We start from the raw sequence: 24,773 nt of genomic DNA, 5'->3' as shown, positions 1-24,773 counted from the left end.
ATGTTAGAAAAATGACTGTGACTGACCATGTGCTCTCTGCCATTGAATCAACTTTGCTCAAAACTCCTGCGAACTACCCATATCAAGAAGAAATTACAAAAACATTTCTTGCAACAGCTGGTCAGCGCAGCTGGCAACAGGAAGATATTTTTGCTCGTGAACCGGTGAGACAAATTATCATAGCATTGAACACAAATAATGCATTTCTAGGAACAAACCGAACGAATCCTTTTCATTATCAAAAATTTGGATTGGAGCAAGTTACTTTGAGACGAAATGGTTTACCAATAGCAAGTACACCAATCAGTACACAAGATCATAAACGTCTCTTCTTCAACACACTATCAGCGCTGGGTTTGTTGCACTGCGGGCTGGGAATCACTCTGGATAACTACCAACAGCACTTTATTATGTGTTTTGATCTCACTAGCACACAGCAGGCAGCTCATGACTTCTTGCATCCAGAACTTACTAACTGCTCAGTTTCACTCGATCTTCAATTCTCAAACGCTTTGACAGCAAACCTGGAAATTTTTGTTTGGGGTATACGCTCATCCAATGTATTTATTACCTCCGACCGCAAAGTTACAAAGAACGTCCTTCCCATTTCGATAGTCTGAAAATGGATGAAACCCAGTTGCAGGACCTCATTCAGAATTGTAAACATCTGAAATATAAGTTTTTTGGAGTATTTGCAGCCGACAATTTTCCACCCCACATCCCAAACAATATCTTTATGATTGTGAACACTTCAAAATCAGATTCTCCGGGGACACATTGGATTGTGATATGCAACAGAAGAAATGTTTTATACTTCGCTGATCCTCTCGGTCTTCCTCTTTGGCAGTACACCAATCTGTATAAACGATTGAACGAGAATTTTCATCAGGTGACTGAATTGATGACAAACTTTCCCATGCAAGACTCAAACTCTACCATGTGCGGTTCTTTTTGTATTTATATTGCACATTTGATTTTTGATAAAAACTTTAATGGTGATGCTTCTGATTTTGTTTACATAACTGATCATGTTTTGAAACGTTTCCTAACTCACATGCTTACCCATTAACTAACCATTTAATATAGTTGATTTATACATTTTACAATTTAATTTTGAACAATACATTCTTTTAGTAATTGAAATTTTACCCAATTGTTAACTGAATAGCAGTAATTCGAGAAGTTAAGCTTTTTATCAAAGTGAGAAAAAAAGTACAAAATCGATCTATGGGGGGATATCACCATACCAGCAACTGTTGCCTCCTTTCAGTACAATTTCCGGACGGGTTTCGAAACGCCGCCTTTCGGCTGAGAGTCGAGCGCCATGCGTTTTCCTCTACTCGGACCCCAAGAAATTTTGTTCCACTTCAATTTTATAGTAACAAGTTAGGTACAAGTCTTAGAAATGGTTGCAGCAAAATTAATGGGCACTTTTGGCTTTCATCAGTGTTCTCGTTTTTCAAGATCTTTAGCCACTTCAACCTTTTAGCTCTTTCAATCTTTCTATAAAATCAAAGCTTTTGTCATAGATTTCAGACGTTTTTTTAGTCTCCTGTAGACACGGAAAATGGAAATGTCGAAATTTTCAAGCCAATTTCATTTTTTTAGAGTTTTCAGTGTTTAGAATTTTTCCTTATTTTTTAGCTTCATTTGGCTTAAAGTAATTTTTCATTCTTATTTTGGTCAAATTGATTATTAATTTTTGCCTAAATAGAGGTGGCGGCCGCCGCACTTGACGAATTTTCATTTCTTCGAGATTCAGCAATAAAACATGCATTTTTGAAGGAAATCGTTCACCGCAGCCAACAGTTAAGCTACGCTGCCAAAATCTTGTGCTTTCCTATATGCCATATAGTTTGGTCGCATATAATAGGTATATAACGTCATTTTACATGTAAACAAACCAATACCCCCAAACTTTAGAAGGGAAAACATGCACCGACCAAAACCTAATTCCATTCCCGTTTCCACAACGTTCAGTGGGAATACTCAATAATATACCGAAGTTTTACATGAGGACTATTAGGTATAAAATTATACATGGTGACAATTAGGATTATTATATAGTGACCATTAGGTATAAAATTATACATGGTAACAATTAGGATTATTACATGGTGACCATTGCTTATCATTTAATACATGGTGACCATTATGATTTATACCTAATGGTCATCCATGTATGACAACCCCCCCCCCCCCCCCCGATCCTAACGCACTATATGCATACTACTACCATCTAACCTTAAAAAGCTATGGTTACAAAAACAAAAAAGATAACCCAGAAAGGGCAGAGAATTAAAAACCAATCTCCATTTCAGACACACTAACTAAAACTTTTTGAAAATTTTTTGAAAAAGCAAACAAAACAATGGAAGTCTATCATCTAATAACCAGCGTTCAATGATTTTAATCATGAACATTTGAAGACTGAATTGAAACATAATAGGATTCTCTAAAACAGCAAAAGAAATGATTAATAGTTTTAAAAGCAACAGGCAACAACAAAAAACCGATGTAACTAAATCAGAAAGCTATGTCATCTGACTACACCAAGTTGTACAGCAAGGTATAATTTTGGTACCTTTGATTTTTAACCTGTACAAAAATTACTTGAAGGAACATCTAGCGGAAATGTACAAAGTGGTGCAATAGTCAGACGATAAAATTATTTCTACAATAACACCAACGTTGAAAAACTTTACAGCTATTACAGGATTATGGGACTCTTGTTAAAAATTGTCGCTTTATTTTACAGGACACTTTTTTAAACTCAATACAAACAAAACTGAATTAACCGTATTCTGTTTAAAACATCAAAAAAGCACGATCCAAAAATTAGCATTATACTAGACGATATTAAAATAAGAAAAAAACCAGTGAAATATTTAGGAGTAACTCTCTATCAGTTTCTTACTTTCAAGTGAGAGTCAAAAGTCTTTGAAAAAAATGGCGTGCGCAATCAAAACTTAACAATCGTTAAAGAATCCGCTGACAATCAAAACTCGTATAGTATTAAAGAACATTTTAGTTTTAAGCCATTTATACTACCCCGCAATAAATTTAAGCTGTATAACAACGAATCTAAACACAGCCAACTGACAGTTGGGAAAGAGTAATGAACGCAAGTAAACAGAAAAAAAAACTTTTGAATAAAAAAATAGACGCCCTTAAAACTTTTGGAAATTCTAGAACAATTTATTATGATTGGCGCTTTTTTGATAACATTAACTCAGCTTGAAAAACTGGATCACTAGCTAAAGCTGTTATTCAGCTGGAAATCTTAAAAAGTTAACTACTTTCGAAAATAGAAATTAATCACGTTTTTTCTTTTTTCGCGCCATTTCCACGTTCTTTTTTGGAGAGTGCTATTTACGTAACTTTTCAAATGAGCTCAAAAAGTGCATATTTATACATATATATGTATGTATATATAAGGCATTCATAAATTCATTAATACGTATGGATGCACATCTTTAGTTATTAGTTTTTTAAGACTTTCTCCAAAAAAAAAACAAAAAAATCACCACGACCTATATAAGAGTCTTCACTACGTTCATTACTCTTAATAAAATTAATTGAAAGAGATGGGCAATTAAAACATGCGATGACTGAAGAAAGTTCAACTTCTCATCTTATTAACATAAGCAGCTTAACTTATATAGCATTGAAATTTGAACTTAAGAATCATTTTTTGTCTATTTTAGTGAAGATCCATCTATGTCAACCTATGGAAAAGTTTCATGGAAACAATTCAAACTTATTTTAATTGCGAGTATTTGTTCTAATCACATCCTTATATTCTGTTTAAAAATAATAAACTCATTTTGCACAACTTACACTTGAATATAGTTATTAGCTATCATTTTGTAATTAAGGTGTTTTTTTTCGAGGGCAAACTAGCTGTGAAACAATTATTATTTTATCTCCTATTTCGTCATTCACCAAACGAGGTTCTGGCATGAACCGGGTGGGTATTCACAAGTACCAAAATGATAAATCAGTCCCATTTGTGCCAAAATAAAAAATCAATCGCATTAGTACCAAAAATATTCAGTTGGCCAAAGACTAGTGAGCCGACTATTGTAAGCTCTTGGTTTAAGGTCGGCTCTAATTTTCGTTTAGAGTCCTACCCTCTAATGGCAAGCTCGCAACACGTTGGCGCGACTGCGGCGGTCACTACTCTGCTGCTTAGTTTTCTTCTGTTTGAACAGTAGAAAATTAATGTAATATTTCGTTGGCTCAAATTCGACCAATCAGAGAACGAGTTGAATAATTTTGGTACAAATGGGACCGATTTTTCATTTTGTTACAAATGAACGTTGGTACAAATGGGACATCACCCATTAACCGTTTAGGCTGCAAATTTACCTGTTAATTTTAGAGAAAAAAACTTATTTCAACAGCAATGCAAACAGTAGTAGCAACTAAGACTCGCTTTTCTCGTATTTTACTCACCTGAATCCATCCGAACAGCGGATCGTTGATTGCATTCCAGACTAGAAACATCATCTGGGAAAATTGGAAGCAGGAATGCGAAACCTTGTATACGTCAAGAAAAAAGTAGACGTAATAAAAATTGAATACACTTCCCATGATAGTACTCGCCACAGTGCATAAAGAATAACTTATAAAATTGGAGTCTAAGCCCGATGTCACAAGGCTGAAGCGAGGTGAGCAGCGCATTTTCGGGTCGCATAAAAATCTTAAATAAAAGATCACATAGTTGAAGAGGAAAAGACCAAAACGATCACATCAATCAAGAGAAATGTGATATATTTAACTAGATCCTCCCTTATGGAACCTAGTAACAATTTTCCACCCCTATAATGAACTAATTCATTGGTAAAGCATAAGTGAATTTTGTACCTAGTAACGAATCTACTCATTTTGAACTGGTTGCAATAGTTTAAGAGATCAAAGAAATGGACTACGTGTGTTCAAGATTTAACTCAAGCGCAAGTTTAGTGTGTTCAAGCGCAAGTTTAGCAATGAAAACTACTCGTAAACGCTCGGTATTCACACATTTCGCCCCTCTTAAATCTAGTGGCACATTTCGCCCCTTATAAATTACTGGCATATTTCGGGTGCTAGGGATTTTAGCAGACCGGTTTTTTAGCAGGCTCAGAACGGTGAAGTCCCATTTGTACCAAGGTTCATTTGTACCAAAATGAAAATCGGTCCCATTTGTACCAAAAATATTCAATTCGATTTCTGATTGGTCGAATTGTTAGCCAACGAATTATTACAATAATTGCCTACTGTTCAAACGGAAGAAACCTGAACAGCAGAATAGTGACGCCCGCAGTCGCGCCAACGTGTGGCGAGCTTGCCAACAGAGGGTAGAACTCTATATGAAAATTAGAGCCGACTATCGCCGCGAAGCGACGACTCGCGCGTAGCGCGCCCACCGGCGACCTTAAACCAAGAGCTTTAAGTAGTCGGCTGAATAGTCTTAGGCCAATTGAATATTTTTGGTACTATCGCGATTGATTTTTTATTTTGGTGCAAATGGGACTGATTTATCATTTTGGTACTAATGAATACCCACCACTCAGAACAATTATAAAAAGTGATAGCTAACTTCAAACGCAGCATTGGCGATTAGCGACCGCTTGCTCCGCTGCGCTTCAACTCAACACGAGGATTATTATGCGCGTAACTCTTTGTTTTCCCGCAAAATTAGACTGTTGTGTTTTTCAAGATGATAGTTTTGTTTACAAATTGCGAGATAATTGTCTTAATTGGGGAAGCTTGGCCCCAGACTGAGCGTCTTTTTGAGTCTGTCAATCAATCATCTATCACTTTATTACGTTGGTCTGCTAAAAGAATTATTTTTAACTTTTTATGCTAAAAGATTGGTCTGCTAATTGATCGGTCCCCCATATTTCGCACCTAAAATGTACATTAAGAAAGCGGCGTTAATTAACTGTGCAATAAGTTAGGGGCGAAACGTGCGAGGACGAAATGTACGCAAATATTAGGAGCGAAATGTGTGAGCGGCGAAATGTGCCACTAGATTTAAGAGGGGCGAAAAGTGTGAGGGGCGAAACGTGGGACATTCAACCGCTCATAGAATTTTTTGCTCACAAAAATTTCTGATTCGGCTGTTTTCTCTCGAGATCATAGGTCTTACTCTTTTCAATTCAGGCAAAAATTAATTACTCCGGAAATTGAAATTCACGCGTCTCTACACTATTAACAGATTATTCAAAAAGCAGCCTGAGCTCTAAACTTTGGTTATTGTGGCCATCTGGCATATACTTTCCGGGCTCAAAAATAAAATAAACAATTGCTGCCAATTCAAATAGTCATTTTCCGCCGCTACTATAACTGAAGCCAAGCTCACCACTGTTTTCGCATGACAGCACACCATGCTAGCAAACATATAGTTTTAATCCCCTACCACAATTTGTTCTAACTCAGTCTGCCGCCGCCCTCAAGCACTTTCGTGCGTTCAAATTATCTTCAGAAGAAGAACTTCAGTTTGTCTCTTTGCTCATTGATTCCTCCTGAGAAGCATGAATCCTTGGATCACACTCAAGTCCTCCAGATTGTTTTCCGGGTCACTTTTCCGAAAAACGTCTCTGACCACTTCATTTAAGCAGAGGCCAAGCTGATGGTCAGGGTAGCTACACCTGTCTAGCATCTGCTGGAGTCTTAGCATCTGCCCATCTCCGCCATGTGCACTTCATTTATGTCAACACTAGCCGAATAAATCGTTTATTGTTTATGGTCTGGTAATAAGACGTTATCACTATACCTGGTATGACTAGCAGTATCCACCTCGCAAACATTGAAACCCATGTTTCTATCGTGATTTCACAACCGCAGACACATCCCGCTAGCAATTGATGAAGTCGCATGCGTCAATAAGAGTCATCGTAATCAAAGGTAGCCAACAGACAGTTGCAAAAGAGTCAATGAACGCAAGGAAACAGAAAAATAACTTAGTTTTTGAAACAACTGGTTTTTTGAAAGACTTGTTTTTTGAAAAAACTTCAACTTTTGAAATTCAAAGAGAAAAAAATAAAAAATATTTTGCAATAAAACTCTTTGAATTTCAAGAAAAATTCATGATTGGCACTTTTTTTATAAAATTAACCCAATTTGAGTAAACTGGATCAAAAGGTGAAATTTTTATGCCGCTGGGAAATCTGATTAATAAAAACCATTTTCGAAAGTAGAAGTCGATCACGTTTTTCGTGACCTTTACACCTTCGCTGTTCGATAGTGGAGTTTATCTTCTTTTTAAAAAAGGAAATGAACGGAACTTAAAAAAATCAAATTTCAAACCGCGAAAAAGTAAAACTGAGCATGAGCAAAATTTAAAAAATTTTCTAGAAAAAACAAAAAAATCATCACAACCTAAATAGGAGTCTGCGCTACGTTCATCGACTCTTAAAACAACATCATCACATCTTATAAAAGAGCTTCACTACGTTCATCGACTGTAAATAACATCTTCTCAGAAAAATTATGACAAAGAATATCAATTTGCAAAAACTTACGTTTCTTGCAGTTGTAATCGTTATCTTTCCTGGAAACTTCGACAATTCCATTGTAGATAACGTTGATATCTACTTTAATTCTGTTTCAGTTTCACGCACTCTTTAAAACTTTCTTGAAAAAAAAATCTGTTAAAAATAAATTGTTCAGTTTTGTTTTTAATATCTTTATAAATCCCAGTTAACAAGTTAGAGTTCAGTTTCAGACAAATTCTACTAGATTGTGCACTAGGTTTTGAAAAAGGGGTTGGCCCACCAGCCTCCGGGTGGTTTGTAGTCTGGGTCGTATTTGGACTCATGTGGGGCAGGCGGCTTCTTATTTATCCGAAGGGATTCGTGGTCGAAACGAGGTCTAGTTGTGTCCATCACTCGATACTACAACACAATACGAACTAATTAATATTAAATCACATTAAGATTTCTCAGAGGTCAAATTGGAACACAGAGGCGAAACAGAGCAAAAGGAGATAGTGAATGGAAAAAAAGACAGCGGTAAAAAATCTGAAAAATTTAGTTGGAAAAAATCACTTGGAAAAATAACCTGTATAAAGTTTAAAATTACAGCTAGAAAAACTTCATGTTGTTTCGGATCGAAACCGGTTGAGCCGAAAACAAAACTGTTGTCATAAAAACATTCATGTTTTAAAAGTTTTTACGACTCATCCAAAGAGAAGCTCACAATTGCATATGGATATATTTGCAGTCGAAATTAAGCAAAAACTTGACTATGGCGATATAACATAAACTGAAACTAATCAAATATTTTAGAAAAAAAACAGAAAAAAAAAGAACAAAAAACTCAAAATCAGACTTGGTCAATTTACAAATTTGCTAATTTTCAGTTATAGAATTAGGACGAAAACTACGAACGCGAAAAAAAATGAGATATTATTTTGAAAAGTCAATTACAACCTGAAACAGGATTCAACTAATTACTACTTAAATGATAGTATTTTTTTTGAACTTTCAAGATATTGAGCATGTCCGAAGATGAATGAAACTTGTGAAAAAAAAATAGTTACATTTATGGAGCAAAAAAATCTAGCACACGCTTGCAACACCCTTGCTTATCGCAAGGGTAATGAAACTAAATTCGAAACTAAGTTGCATAGATTGTTGCAAAACAAATTCAACAGACAGTTGGAAGCAGTCAGCAGTCAAAGAACAGAAAACAAAAAAAAACTGGCAAAAAACTTCATTTTCGAACTTCAAAGAAAAAAATATATGACCATTAAGCTCTTTCAATTTCAAAAAGAATATATGATTGACACTTTTTGACAACCCAATTTGAAAAAACTTGATCAAAATGTAAATTTTTTATTCCGCTGGGAAATCTGAAAATTGAAATCTACTTTCAAAAACAGAAGTCGATCGCGTTTTTCGTAAACTTTATATTTTCACTGTTCGATAGTGGAGTTTGCCTTCAATCCAACAAAGGAAATGAACTTATCTTAAAAAGAAATCAAAAGTCAAAACGCAAAATTTCAAAATAGCGTGAAACGTTTTCTTGAAAAAAAATCATCACGGCCTATATAGGACTCTTAAGGTTCATTGACTCAAAAAGCGTACTAAACATATTTCAAAAGCAGTAGATCATTTTCGTTTCTTTTTGGCATGAACATTATTTTTCTAAATGACCGTGCGATGTGAAACTAATTTTACCAATATCTGTTTTGATCTTCAATTTTCTTTCCGAACTTTCCATATATTCGTGACTATAAGTGATATTTGAGCTTGGTTGGCACGTCTGCATTTACTTTGAATTTATAACTGAATGGCTTTGAAGTTATAACTTCTGTATGCGTTACTGAGTAAAATCGATACACAGAGGCGAAGCTTCGCTTCTAAAACACTAGCCAGAACACGACAAAAAGCAGCTCTATAAAAAGCGATATGAAAAAAAAGTAAAAAAAAAAAACCTCGAATTAGTAAAATATTCGTCAACACCTGAAATTCGAATCTGCGACCTAGAGATTAAGAGCCTCACACCCTAACCACTCAGCCACGGAAGCTTAATAAGTAATAGCCAAACACTAGTCACAAATAAAGCAGAAAACAGATGTAATGCAATTTCCAATGCTACAGTTAAAATTCCAAATAAGTGAACACTTTCAATGAACACTTTTATTTGCGAGTTAGGTTAGAAAAAAAGAAGGTTCGTAACAATACACCAAGTTGACGCCAGTGTAATAACTAAAAGTATATCACCAAAAAAAAACATTCATTTTTACCTTTTGCACTTCGCCTAAACCAAGCTTCTCAATGCCCAGTTTCTTCACCATGCACTCTTCAAACGGCCACTGAGTCTTCCTACAATGTCTCTGGAATCCCATCTTGTCCCTGTGCAGACAACCTGCGTGTTCTGTGAACTCATCCGCACACTGTGCTTTGATCTTGCTCAGTAGTTCCTTTCCACATGCTGTGACTGATCTGCCCTCTGGTAGACACTGGCGCATGTCTCCGTTCTCTTCTCGCAGACACAACATGAACTCCTAAATCAGTTTAAAATATTGAATTCATTCAATCTAGCGTTTAACGCACCTCCGGTGCTTCGAATTTTTTCGATAACTTATGAAAAACCGCATATATTGGAAACAAGATCTGCAAACTTTTACAGGGTTGGTAATTTCAAACTTTTTAATTCCCATTTTTAAAAACCATAAAAGCGATCTCTCGAAAATTTAATGGGTCTCTGGAGAAATTTGGAGGCCAGATTTGCAGCCACTGAGAGTCCCTGAGAGCACCCTACTATAGGGTTCAAAATTCAAATTTCGTGAATTTTTTTTAAACCTGTTTCCCGAAAAAAAATTGAAAAAATCATAAAAAAACCTTTTATCTCGGAAACTATAAGGATTTGAGCATTCATATTTAGAGCCAAAATTTGACACGCCTGGGTGTACGCTGACAATAAGGTTGTGTCTTCATCAAGTTGGTAGTTTTAAATTTTGTGAATTTCTTTGTAGATAAGTTGAGAAATTTGGAAAAAAAAATCAAAAAAAAAAAAAAACGTCACAACTCGGAAATTCGAAGCAATTGAGCTGTCGCATCTAACAAGATTTGTAACTCCTAAGAGTACCCTGACAGCACTCAACTACAAAGTTAAGAATTTCAAATTATAAAAAATATAATATTTGAAATTTCTGAAATTTTTTTTTTTAAAATCACAAAAAAACGTCATCTCGAAAACTGCTAGAAATGGAACAGTCATATTTGAAGGCAAGATTTGCAACTCCTTAGAGTACTCTGACAGCACCCAACTACAGGGTTGGGAATTTCAAATTTATTAATTTGATAATAATAATTTGATATTAAAAATATTAATAATTTGAAAAATAATTTTAATTTTTCTAAAATTTTTTGAAAAAATCACAAAAAACGTGCATATCTCGAAACCTATAAGGATTTGAGCAGTCATATTTGGATAAGATTCTCAATCCTTGAGACTACTGTGACAGGACCAACTTCAGGGTTGGGAATTTCAGATTTTGAAAAAAAATATTGTTTTCCGAATTTTTTTTTATAAAATCACATAAAACGTCATATCTCCAAAACTACAAAGATTTGAGCAGTCATATTTGGAGGCAACATTCGCAATCTTTGATAGTACTCTGACAGTACCCAACTACAGGGTTGGGACCTTCGTGTTTTTTAAAAATATTTCGTAATTTGAGTTTTCCGAAAGTTTTTGAAAAAATCACAAAAATCGTCTTATCTCCTTGACTAAAAGGATTTGGGCATTCAAAATTGGAGGCCAAATTTGCAACTAATTGGGGAATCCGGACAGCAGTTTATTATTGGGCTGCTTATTTTAACCTCGGTGAAATAATTAAACTAGAAAATCGAAAAAAAAAATCTTAACCTACGATATAGCTTAAACGTGCTAAAATTGTTTCGTTAAACATGCAAAAAAAATACGTTGAAAAAGCTTAAACATGGCAAGATATTGAAACCCGCAGTTAAATATATAATAGATTTAAAATATCATCACTAGTAGACGCCTTCAACTTTTTTGAAGTAATTAACACAGAGGCGATAGCAAAATGAATGACTATGGTTACCAGCAAATGAAGAGACAAATCAAAATTTAGAAAAAAAACCTTGAAAAAATGTTTATTTTTTATTGTAAAAAAGGACAAAAAATCCCTGTAATAAAATTATCTGCAACATTAGAAACTTTGCAAAGCTTTCAAAATGCTAAAGAGAAACCGTACAACTTTTCAGGATCTAAGCCGACAAAAATTAGCTGACAAGTAAGTCTAAAACATTCGAAATATTTCAGTTTCCACAAAAAAACTAGCCCCGGCTAGACTCAAACTTTGAATTTTTTCGTCTCAAGCATGGATGTTTCTATTGTTACCAAAACAACTTACATAAATTTTTAATGAACTGCATGAGAAAAAAATCTAAAAATAGCAAACAAAATAGGTAACTTCTTAGAACTCAATTAGTTGGCCTAAACCGAAAAACGCTGAAATGTTTTTTAATTTGAGTTAAAACTGCTCAAAATTTAGGTCGATTTGGTGATCCGGCAACTAAGCCGACAAAAAAGCAGACAAACAGAAGTCGACAAAATTTTTTGACTCGCTATTTTTACGCTAACAAAAAGCACGTCCTGAACGAATTCGAACCATTGACCTTTATTTTTATAAGCAAGCACGTCTGAATTTTGATTTGATAATTAAAATAAGTTTTTAATCGAAAAAAAGAACAAACAAAGGAAAATCAAGGAAAACATAAGACATCAAGGCTATTAATTACACAATTTAATGGAGTAAATAAAAAAACTTGCATATACGATTAAAATTGCTGGCAGCACATGAAAACTCCCCGATGTGGCAACTAAATGGACAACACATGAGCATACAAACGAAATTACGACAATTCAATTTTTCCGGAAAATTTTTTTCACTTTCATGCATACTGAAAAACAACAAGATCTGACCGGGACACAAACCCAGACCTAAGGGTACAAAGGCACTCACGTTACTGCTAGGCTACGAAAGAAGGAGTCTCGAAGTTGCTAAGGTTCACTAATAAAGCAACTTCACAATTTTATTCTCGATTATAAGACATTTGCTCTCACAAGTGCAATAATAGCTGCTTACACGAACAGAAAATTTGATCAAAAGGTAAATAAATTATTCTTCCGAGATCACTTCAACTTTCGTATTTAGAGAACATTATTCGCCCTTCATTCCTTAAACCAACTATAAAAAGCTTCAAAAAATCAACCGCCAATTTAGAAAATCAGCGAGAAAATTTAGGGGAAGTTCATTCGACTATTTACTAGATTAAACTGTTTAAATTTAGTCAAACAGAAAACAATGTTTTGCGCAAAATCAAACGTGTTTTGACGACTTCTTTATGGATCACACTTCATGGAACAATGATTTATGCTACGCATTTTGCTTATGTAACAGATTTGAGGTTTTCTATAGTCGAGTAAACTGCATTGATACTTTTCAAGCGTTGAAATTAGTCAATGAGAATTGTAATATTGCACCAATTAAGGAATCAACACTATCACAGTTGAATGGCTCCCGCTTACTTTGGTCGGTACTGAACTTTGAAACAGTTTCAATTTTTCAAACGGTGTCTGGTTTTAACCGTTCTTGGTGCAATGTAAACATACATCTGTTGCGCAAGTACCATTGACCACATGAAGTTGGTATTCAAACGTTTTTATAGTTTTCATCTCATTGCTTTCATCGCTTCTTTTACTTTTTCTTATATCAAGTATTGAGCAATTTTTTGAATGTTTCATTACTTACAATCATTTTTAACGTGTATAAATTGGCTACTTATACAAAAAAAAAGTTCGCAAGTAATTAGAACACAGATTAGACGCTTTCGATCTTATGGTGAAACTTTTTCCAAGAGAAGATGGGTCTTCAATTTCAGCGCTCTTTCAAGCTAGCATCTGTAGTACAACGAAAAAGTCACATGTTCCTGACGCCAAGTTATAGTTCCTCAATTAAACGAAGGCGTCCAATGTCATTGTCATGTTCAAAGCACTCATTTCTGTTGTTCGGGATAATCTTTGTCTTACTTATGCCTTCGGTTGAGAGCGGAGGAGTTTTTGGCAGCGTTATGGACTGGCTTATAGAAGTGGCCAAAAATCTGGAGCTCACTGTTTATCCAGGCACACATTACTGTGGCTTACAATCCTCTTCGGAGCATCGGAGTCCCGAATCGGAAATAGATCACTGCTGTTATTACCACGACAAGTGTTCGCAATTCGCAATCATGTCCCACTCGGAGAGATACGGAATAGTGAACCCTCATAGTTACCCAATTCACCCCTGCGAGTGCAATGAGAAGTTCACAAGTTGTCTTCATCAGATAGATTCGGTCAACGCAGGAGTGGTGGCCAACTTGTACTACGATTTAGTCAATGAGTGTATTGTGAGAAACTCAACGGGACAATACTGCTGCTTAGTACCACAACAAATGCCTTTATAATTTAGAATTTACCAGGGGAGTGTATATTATTTCTAACTTACTAATTAATATTTATGACGAGCTGTTGTCATTATCGAAAAAAAAACTTTTGATTTTAAAAGTCGATAAAAAAATGGTGTCAGGACAAAAGATACCATACCAAAAGCTCCCATGACAAAAGATACCATACCAAAAGATCCCTTGTATAAAAATCGCCCATACCATAAAATCCCATGCCAATTAAAAAGATCCCATGAATTATGAACAAAAATCATGATCAAAGTGTAAGCAGAAATAAATCTAGAGTAATGATACCTCAATTAGGTTCGCGCTATTGAAAAACAATGCAAATTTAAGATAACTAAATTTAAACTGGACTCATTTTTGGGATTAACATAGTGCCAACATGTGTTTAATTTAGTGTTAATATGGCATTGAATTAGAACAACTTAATTGAAAATGTATACACTCTGCATTCATTATCTCCCTCTTTAACTCATTGATAAGTCAAAAATGAATTCTTTTACTTGGGGAACCTCACAAAAAGGCCAAACTTTTATTATTCTTGATGGCCATGAATTTCAAAAGAAACGCGATACGAAGACAACGACACACTGGCGCTGCAGCAAATGGAGATCGTATAAATGCCCGAAAACTTTAATCACTTCTGGGAGCGATATAATCTCACAGAGCAACGAGCATAGTCATGAGCTCAACGCAGGACGCTCAGAAGCTCGGCAACTAGTTCAACAAATGAAGGAGACATAAAACATCTTAAAAATTTTGAAGAATAATTGCTAATTGCTGTGCAAGTAGCACAGCAAGTTCCAACCATAACTATTTTAGAAACATTTTCATTTTCACATTTTTTCACACGAGAACTTTAATAAAGTTTAATTGACTCCAGTTATCTTTAGAAAATCAATATTAAAAAAAAACACCAATTTGCTTTCCAATTTTTTTTTAAATCAATTGATAAGAAATCTCAACTCTTAGAGCTAGACAAGCGCTTCAATAAGCTCCAAAAACAAACTTTCCGCCACAAAAACAAAGTAAAATTGGAATTTTAAAAAACAAAAAATAGCGGAATAATGAGCTTTTCGCTCCAAATTTGACAAATCCAAAATTTCCCGACCTTTTTTCTCAGCACTCAGAACACTTACGGAAAATTTTTTGATGCCGATCGACTCACGACTGCAAAGGCTACTATATCACTATCACTCGACCCATTTTTTTTATTAATTGTGGTACCAGATGTTGCGAAAAAAAAAACACCCGAAGACAAAGTTCCCATCTTAAGTAACCAGAACAAAATAAATTAAATTTTGGGAAAACCGAAAACAATTTTTAACAGCAAACATTTGCGTCGAAACGATAAAGAGGATAACCCATTACTGTTCAAAAAACCAAAAATCCCCGCCATATTAATACAAACAAAGAGGCGAAGCAGAACTTTGCACCAATTGCGATACAACATAAACAAAAAACATGAGCTGGATTAAAATGTTGAAAAAAAAAGATGGATGAAGCGAAATGTTCGTATGTCTCGATAAAAGATAACTAGGGGAGGTGGCTGTTTGATATTTTCAGAACTTTTTATACTGATGCGCAATGAAATGGGTATTTTAGTCGTTTCTCCACTAAAATAATTATGATTTTTTGAGAAATTGGGATCTTACAAAAAACATTTTTCATGGAAAAAATTAGAACCGATTGAACCTTTTGTTTCAGATTTGATAAGGTACTTTCTAAGAAAAGTTTCTAAAAAAACTGTCAAATGATCAAAAACTGCGTCGGTCGTGGTCGCTTGAGCAGAGAAAACTCAGAATTTTGCCAACTTTCCAGTTTCAGGGGGAAAAAGCCTTAAAAACAAATTCGAACCTGCGCCTCACCCTTTCGAGAGTTAGGAGGAACGACAAAATAATTAATGGAACAATAACATTTGCTTTAAGCTGAGGGTGTAACATTTTTAAAATCACATAATTCAAAAATTCACTATAAAATCACTGAAAAAAAACCTTCAAATGTTCTTAAAAAAAAATTAAGGCTAAAAGCTATTAAATCACCCTTTCCCTCTAAACAAACACAAAAAATTCGCTCGTCAAACGATATGTGAACGACGCAATATGAGGCCACTAAGCCGATATAATAAAAGCCGAAACCTATCAAAAACAATTAATGAAAAACAAACAAAGTTGATAAAATTACATCCAAGATAAAAAAAACGTCGAACTGGACTTAAATTTAAAATACCAATAAGCACAATATATACCTGCAGCGCTAAAAATTATCGCTAATAGAGGCTTCCCTGAATTGAGTCCAGATGAAAAGATTCCCGGGAACAAAATTATTTGCTTGAAAAAATTGTAATGCCCGAACTCAATACCCTTGCTTATCACAAGGATAATATTTGACACTTCATGATAAAACTAACCAATTGAAACGTCGAAGCAAAAACCCTCTTGGAAAACACAAACGAACAACGGCAAAAAATTCAAGACAAACGAAAACTCGAGACTCAACAGCAAACATTAACTTAACACAGACTCTTAACTCAAGCGTTGTGCATTTTTAGCGGTAAAAACCAATCTCATAAAAACTTCGAGCATGGGTCGGCTTGTGTAAAATCGTACAAATAGTTTGGTTTTTCTGCAGGGAATCCTATAAACTACGCAGATGCTAAGCGGAAATTCGAACAATTTCTGATGCAGCAAAAACAGTTCTGAAACCCTTTTTTTCTTTTTAATTAAAGCCAAACAGAATATCCGTCCTTCTTCACTTCCTAATTTGAAAATTTCGATTAAGCAAAGAAGAAGGATTTAAGGGAAAGTGGAGTTCACAAATACCAATGAAATATAGAAAGAACGAACAGCACTGGAAACAAAAAATGAATGCGGAAAGAAAGTAAAAACTTTATAAAGCCTCCTCAAAACATTTAGAAAACAATCTTTTTTTGCTCATCAAACGAATCGAAATGTAAAATTTCCGAAAATTCGCGGTCCAATATTTACTTTTGAATTTCATTCTTTTCAGGATAAAAACAACACGACATTTCTACATAGCTATGCTTCCAAGATATCAGTAAACCTGACCATGTTTCCACTTTTTTCAGCCACTAGGAAAAACTTTTGCACGATTGATGACCGTCGGCAAAACTGCGGTGCTCTGAGACACTATCAATCTAGAGAAACCTATTGCTACACTAAAAACATGGAGATGATAAAAATATATATTCAAAACCACGCCAGTACAATTCAATTGATCCACATGTCTGTGCGATACTAATTGTATCTAAAAAGGTGCTTCGCGAAATAACACAAACCCTGCTGGGCATCAATTGTTTCTTTAAAAAGGAGATCTAAATGTTTTCTTCAGCTTCAGAGCAATCAAACACAAACACTTAATTAAACTAAACTAAATCAAAACTAACTAGCGCATAAATCGCATCTGCGGTGCCTCAAAAATCTTTCTGAACGTTTGCTGCGCTTTGCAAACACTAGCGAAAAACGACAAATAAGCAGCTCTGTAAAGTTTAACAAGAAAAGGTCGAAAAATGCCACGAATTAGTAAAAACTTTACTGTGTCGGATTCAACATTTCAATCTCGAGATTTGGAGTCTCAGCTACGGACATTTCATAACCGGCAACACTCGCCACATATGCAGCAGAGAACAGATGGTATGAAATTTCCATGCTACTCTACACTAGATAATTGTCGAGACCCAAGCGGCACAAAATCGAATTCTTCATAGACCTCACTCCCTAAAACATTCTCCAACCTACAATTTTTTGAGGGGGGGGGGGGCATGCGTTTGAATGGACTCTAGCGGAACTTTTTACCACAAAGTTATCAAAGATAAATTAGTCATTTGAGTGGTAATTTGGTTCTTGTTTAATTTCTCTTGTCAATCATTTCGGTTTTGTCTGGTGCCAGACATCATTGACAGGTATTAGCCGTCAAAATGTCTGACACCTTCGGCTGACCGCAGAAACATTATCTTTATGATCTGAGATACTGTTAAGTTGTTTTTATAAAAAGTTTTAATTCATGTATCGAAATAGCATTATAACATGGCGCAGCCAGCAAGACAAAGTGGGGGAAAAGCCCTCTTGGGATTACATCTTTTTGGTGGCAAAAATGTTCAGATCCGCCAATATTATGGGAAATCTGGGTGAACCGTTTCCAGTGGGGAATGGTTGCGAAACATTCGATAAATCCGACGAATTTTTACTTTGCTAGTACGCTGAATGCCACGCAATTAGCGCATTGCCGGAAAACGTCTGATTTCGAATCTGTTCTTGTGCCTGGGTGATAAAGGACAGGACGAACTTCACAGTGGGAAACCATATCTGGACCTGGTGGCTACACGTTATCCAGGGTGATCGATTTCAAGAAGGAACGCAACGAAATATACGAAGTTTTCCAACTACTGTCCAGGAAACAACGGATCGGGGAGTCAAAAGAGCATGTGCGCGCGATGCTCAGTGGACTGGCGGCGCGTTCTTCCTTCGGCGCACTGGAAGCAAGAGTTCTACGAGAAGTGTTCATCGTCAACATGACAAACTGAGAGGCTCAAAACGAGTTATGTAGGGCCACGAAAACCCCGGAGGAAATGTATAAAATTGCACTTTCTTACGAGCGGGGGTGATAAGTATGCAAAAACTTACATTTCAACCGGGAGCGCAGCGACGAGCGGTACCAATGGCTGCGTTCTGCAAACTAAGACAGAATCAAAAAATTTCAAACCTGTTTCTCTCAATACTAGGACAACTTTTTGCAAACTTTTATATTTCGTCCAAATCAAGAGCTTTAATGTGATGAATTACTCAGCCAATTTCAATAAGTCTTAGGGATACCTGATTTTGCGTTGAAAACAAAAACCTAAAAAAACACAGGAATATAAAACTCCTCCTTTTTTTCAACTGGTTGAAACAAAAAAATTCTTTCAGATACGCTTTGATAACCAAGAGCCGTTTGCTGAAGCAGCCAAAGTCCCTAAAAACAACCATATCTAAAACAAATAAAAAAAACATTCTCGAGATACTCGGAAAAAACTGTTTCAAAAGCAATTCCTCCTAGAATACAAAGATGTGAAGCTTCTTTTTTAAATTGCAGAAGGGAATTCCAAAATGACAGCTATTAGCATCTAACAATTTAAATAAATTCAAGGAAAAAAGCGATCGAACAGTTGACTTTTTTATCAATAGTTCAATAAAACAAAAAGCAGAAAGGTAAATCACTTCAATATGCTCCAGGAGCAACGCCGCAGTGGGTGGCTTTTAAAGCAACACGCATGATCTGGCTACAAAATAATCGAGCCTTTCAGTCAAATAAACTAAATCCTTCAAAAAAAAAACATTAAATTTTGTGTAAAAATTGTAATCTCCCAGCCTACTGCGGTAAAAAATTGTACCTACACCTACCCTATGTTTTAAACCTATAGATGAGGTCTTACAAGGCTGTAGGCGGTCTTTCTTTGCACACCCCTTTTTGAAAACGGTAGTTTTTTATAGAAAAAAAATTATAAATAATTCCAAAGCCCAATCCCATACATTTTTATACAGCCTATTTTTATCGAACAAGAGATCTAGGCAAACATGCCACGCAAGAAATTTTAAATTCAAATAAGCAACTGAACAAAACTTACGAAGCCAAAACAAGGCCGACAATTTTTGAGCAGACGCCAGTTGAGCTGTAAATCATTTTGTAAATCACTTTAATAAGTTTCAAATTCCCCTGAAAATGCCCTGTAGTAACTAGTACCCACACAGTGATTAAAATTGAGTTTTTTTTGAAATGGAGCATGTCAGCTGCATTTGACATTTCATGAAGTTGAGCACGTTAGCAGCATTGAGCATGTCAGCTGAAATTGAGAAGTGATTCAAATGATTTTGTCAAACTAGTTGTTAACTAGAAAAAAGTCTATTACGATTTGATAACGATTGCTAATCACAAGCGTAATGAAAAATGAATTGCTACTTTTTAGAGTTTTTTTTATAAATGAGGTTCTTGTTCAACTGAGGTATACCTCGGAAACGGAACAGAATTCAGCAGCCATATTTAGCGACCAGGTTTGCGATTCAGCTGAGTACCCTGACAGTTTTTAACATTAGGATTTATTATTATTATTATTATTATTATTATTATTATTATTATTATTATATTGGATTTAGTGATAAATCACAAGGGGTTTCCCCCAAAGGTATTTCTGTTAAAAACGAGTCTACAGTTGTTTCGATTGCAGTCACAAAAGGTAACCCAGGAGCAAGAATTGCTTTCATTGTAAAACGCATGGAAGTATTCCCAGAACCATTTCAACAAGTCCGATTTCAGGGTGGAGGAGAAAATATCAATGTCATCGGGTAAGCGATTTGCTGTTCTAGTAGCTTGGAACCAAAAATTTTGCTCACATAAACTTTTCAAGGGCCTAATGCTGGTAAAACTGACTATAGGACCATGTCGCAATACTCGAGGTCTCGTTTGGGTAGGTTCTTGCAGGGAAAACCCTTGCGAAGGCCCTTCCCGTGAGTCCTGAGGTGAATGGAAGAATTGAATATGCTCGCTGAAGTTGCAATCGAAGTAATCAGTCACAATTTTCCGCAGAAGTAAAAAGGTGTTCAGTTGGATGTAATAAGCAACTGGAAGAATGTTTAGGAAGGTTAGAGCACTGGTGTAGCTCATGTGAGGGAGACACCACTTACAGAATTTTTTCTGTACGTTCTCTAGAACTGATATGTTTGTCTTAGATAAGGCGCAACAATTTGATCCAAACAGCAAGGATGGAACAACCATGCTTTTGTAGAGGTTGAGTTTGCTGTAAACTGACAGACTCGACGTGTTTCTTTTGAGCATGTGGAGAACTTTGATGGATTTTGCGGCAACTGCTTTGAAATGATTGTTCCATTTAAGATCGCTACGAACAAGAATACCAAGATCTTTTTGAACATCTGTTCGAGGAATCACTTCGCCGTTGAAGTCATATGCAGTATCGTTGTTTTTACCAAAATGGATGTGAGTACATTTTGCGAAGTTGAAGGGCATTTTATTAGCAACACTCCAATTATAAATTAGAGAAAGTTCAGACTGGAAAGAAGTCGAACTATTAGTCCGAATAAACTTGGAGTCGTCAGCTAGTAAAAGAGGCTTCGAGTCAGCGCACGTTGATGGCAAGTCATTAATGAAAAACAGGAATAGTAAAGCTCCAAGTACTGATCCTTGCGGAACCCCGCTAGTTACTTCGATTGGGCCAGATATTTTGTCTCCTACTTTAATTCTCTGAGAGCGGTTGTTCAAATATGATTTGATCAATTTGAGAAATTTTCCACGTACACCATATTGAAGAAGTTTGAATAACAATATCCCGTGGTCCACTTTATCGAACGCTTTCTCAAAATCGGTGTAAATAACATCAATGGAATTTTCATACTCAATTTCTTTGTAAAGGTGATCGAGATATATCAAAAGTTGAATTTCGACAGATCTTCCTTTCCGAAAACCAAATTGTGCATTGTGTATCAAGGGCTTGAAATGATTGTATAGACTTCGAAACATGCATCGTTCGAGGATCTTGGAAGATATATCAAGAAGAGAAATGGGTCTACAGTTGGTTACATTTCGCTTGTCACCTTTCTTGTGAATTGGTGTTACTATTGCGGTTTTCCATTGCTGTGGGAAGACACATGTCTGTTTGATCTTATTGAAAATTTGACTCAGGGAGTGGCATAGTGCACTGGCGACATTTTTGAACAGCGCTGGGGGTAGATTGTCGGGTCCACGTGACTTAGTTACGTTGAGGTCAAGGCAAATCTCAAGAATAGATTCTTCCGAAGTATCAAAGGTTTCAATGATTTGATATTCGTGCGCTAAAAATTGGTAGCTTTGAATTGAGTCCTCATCATCTAATGATGATGATAAGATGAACACGCTAGAGAAGAAGGAAGCAAATAGATCAGCCTTAGACTGATCTGAGTAAGCACATAGTTTATCTAGATAAACGTATGACGGTATGGTCGTTGTCTTAAATGTTCGAAAATACTTGAAAAGCTGATTTTTACTCCTGTTGCTGGCTAGTTCATTCTCATAGTTTTCCTTGTCTTTTCCTGTCAAGACTGTAACCTTTTCATTCTGTTTAGTAGTTTTCGGATTCGATCGACCAAACTTTTTCTCAAAAGTATGCAAACGCTTTATCTCGTTCGATGTTGAGGATGTGATCCATGGAGGCAGCTCACTGCGGTGCTTCGTTCGAATGGGGACAGTTTTGGAGATTATATGCTGTAACCAGTCATACCATTCCGAGAGTAAAACATTAGGGTTTGACCAACAGTGACCTGTGAAGGGATTTCGCGATATCTGGAGCCTCATAGCTTCATAATTAGCTTTGGTGTAGCTGAAAACTTTTCCGGGTGTTGTACGCTTAGGCGAGTAAAGAACTGGAGATATAACAAAGGCGACAGGTATATGATCTGACAATTTACTAATGTTGTCTGTTACAGGTTTGATGTCAAGAACATCTGTGCTAGGCGACACCAAAACCAAATCTAACGTTTTTTCACGTGTTGTAGGAAACTGAACAGATTGGGTGAGATTTAGTTTTTCAATGCCAGTAATGAATCTTTGTTCGTCGGGAAATGTAGAAGAATAATCACGCCAGTCAATATCAAAGTTGAAGTCCTCACATATAACCACGTTTGAATATAAAGGGAAGACACTTTCAAGATAAATAAAGAAGTGTTCAAGGAATTGGTGGTCTATAGCAAAGGGACTTGTCCTAGGAGGAAAGTAACAACAAACAAATAGCAAGGTTTCAGAAGTGGACGAGACTGTACAAGCTGTGCAATGGTGGACTATTTCATCAGGAAGGCGAACTAGTTCCGAACTATGTTCATTTTTTATTCCAATGAGAGTGCCGCCATGACTGGAGTGACCATGATCGTTCATTTCACAGTCGGTTCGGTTAATATTGTATTGATTAAGAAATAGTTCAGAGTCACTTATCTCAGATGTTAGCCAGGTTTCGGTTAGGCATATAACGTCATGATTGCTCTTGAGAATATAATTTGCGAAAGAAGTTCTACGATTTATATTAATGAGGCTTCGTGTATTAAAGCATAGGGCGGATAACGGGTGGGTGTTGGAGGTGGTGTCAGATAGTCAGTCTTCTAACTGAAGTTCAAGTTTGCAACCCCTGGGCGAACCCTGACACCACTCACTCCGCCTTTAACTTTTTTGAATTTAAACGTTGAAACGAAAAATTTAGTCAAAGCACTTGCCCTCCAATCGACGTATGCTAAAAACCATATATAACCTTGGAAACTTACATCGAACTGTTCGTATGATCAATAAACTTACTGCAACATTCGTTTAGAATATTTTAACAACGTTGACTTCAGTGAACTTCTTAAACGTTGAATTATCTTAGCATTTTAACATAGGGACTTCTTACATGTGTCATTGAAAACGTCAATTAAATGATGTAATCATAGATACAAACAATTTAATTGCGAACTTCCTTTTTTTTTCAAAAACTTATAAGTCAGAAAAGTAAAGAAGTATCGATGAAAGAACACCGATCAACTCACGTTTCTTTCGCGGTCGCAGTAATTTGCAAAGAAGAAAGACATGGCCTTGATTCCAGCGTAGCCAACGTTGATCTCTTGTGAGTCTATTTCTTCAAAAGAAGGCAGCTCGTGAATGGGTTTGTTATTTTTGCTAAGCGTGAAGCCATACCTTTTCCGTTCCCCTGACATTTCAATCTGAAATAAGTTCATTTTGTATTATTACGAAGAATTTAACTAAGGTTAGAAAGGCATTCTCAGATCGTTTTATATCCAATCCGACCTAGTCTCTAACAATCAAAACATGTTTTGTATTTCTCTATATTATGTACAAACAACCTAACAACTAATTTCAGTATATTTATACATCTAACTTTCATCAGTCTCTTTAATTTTATCAAGAATTCTATTATTCAAACGAATTCGCTCTCCAAACCAGTCAAATGCAATTGGCCCTTTTCCGGGATCAACCTCAATCTCAGGCTGACTTGAATCATATATGAACCGGTTGCTTAATTCAATCGCAAGTGATGACTTTATTAGTCCTACTCCGCCATGCCGTTCCGAGCTTGGATGGTACAATCTTCCAGAATTTGGAAGCATGCATAAGCCAGCGGGGTTAAAAGGAACATTCAACAAATTTTGCTTTATAATATTGTTTGGAATTAAATAGAAGTCAGAACTTGGCTCAAGGTCATTCAGATTTTCTAATATAGTATCGCCACATTTAATGTGAGTAAAAACAATTGGAACATCATCACATCGTAAAAAATTTCGCTCTTTTCCGCACAGAGACACAAATGGAAAATGTTCATCGTATCTCTCGTACTTATTTTTTTTCAGCATTCTGAAGAAAAAGGACAAAAATTGCTGATCCTTAAAGCAAGTTATAAAGTTCTTCGACTTCACATCATCAAGAAAAAGTTGTCCCTGGTGGTCCAGATAGTAGAAATATTCACGCACTGACTCATCTATTAATTGCCCTTGTACATAAGCCGAATGGCTTACAAATCGCCTGAACACTCGCCTTAAGACCATTAAATCTGCAGCAAAAAAAAATCAATGAAGAAAGGGGAACAAGGACAGCTCGCAATGGGCTGAAGGGTGTGAACGCTAACTAATGCGATTCTGAGGTTTGCACAATCGAAGCAAATACTTTTGTGCTTCAAAAACATCAACCTGGTAAGAATTCCCATTGTAGGCCGCTACCGAAAGGTAGCCTAGTCTAAATGAAATTCAATTGGCAACACCGTTTGAAACTCTTTAACTA

General features: G+C 35.9%; 3 protein-coding genes across 3 annotated transcripts in view; all 3 read right to left on the bottom strand.

Annotated features, from left to right (window-relative positions):
• Positions 1-4,962, bottom strand: part of LOC134844045 (transmembrane protein 180-like) — a 32,787-nt gene extending 27,825 nt beyond the window's left edge. The window contains exon 1 of the mRNA XM_063860503.1: positions 4,459-4,962. Coding sequence (XP_063716573.1) covers positions 4,459-4,686 — 228 coding nt within the window. The 5' untranslated portion in view covers positions 4,687-4,962. The remainder of the gene's footprint in view (positions 1-4,458) is intronic.
• Positions 4,963-7,642: 2,680 nt separating this feature from the next.
• Positions 7,643-23,697, bottom strand: LOC134844046 (NADH dehydrogenase [ubiquinone] 1 alpha subcomplex subunit 8-like). Its single transcript, XM_063860505.1, has 3 exons — positions 23,528-23,697; positions 9,740-10,000; positions 7,643-7,883 (listed from the first exon to the last, which is right to left on the bottom strand). The coding sequence occupies exons 1-3, from the start codon at positions 23,693-23,695 to the stop codon at positions 7,737-7,739; spliced, it is 576 nt and encodes a 191-aa protein (XP_063716575.1). The 5' UTR covers positions 23,696-23,697; the 3' UTR covers positions 7,643-7,736.
• A 127-nt stretch (positions 23,698-23,824) lies between these two features.
• On the bottom strand, positions 23,825-24,542 carry LOC134843604 (UPF0598 protein C8orf82 homolog). The gene has a single exon (XM_063859758.1). It carries the CDS (start codon positions 24,539-24,541, stop codon positions 23,873-23,875), a length of 669 nt encoding a protein of 222 aa, XP_063715828.1. The 5' UTR covers position 24,542; the 3' UTR covers positions 23,825-23,872.
• Positions 24,543-24,773: the final 231 nt, after the last annotated feature.

The sequence above is a fragment of the Symsagittifera roscoffensis genome, chromosome 4 (genome assembly GCF_963678635.1).
Source record: "Symsagittifera roscoffensis chromosome 4, txSymRosc1.1, whole genome shotgun sequence".
NCBI classification, from domain to species: domain Eukaryota; kingdom Metazoa; phylum Xenacoelomorpha; order Acoela; family Convolutidae; genus Symsagittifera; species Symsagittifera roscoffensis.
Note: the sequence above shows the minus strand (reverse complement) of the source record. Positions and strands in the feature narration are given on the sequence as shown.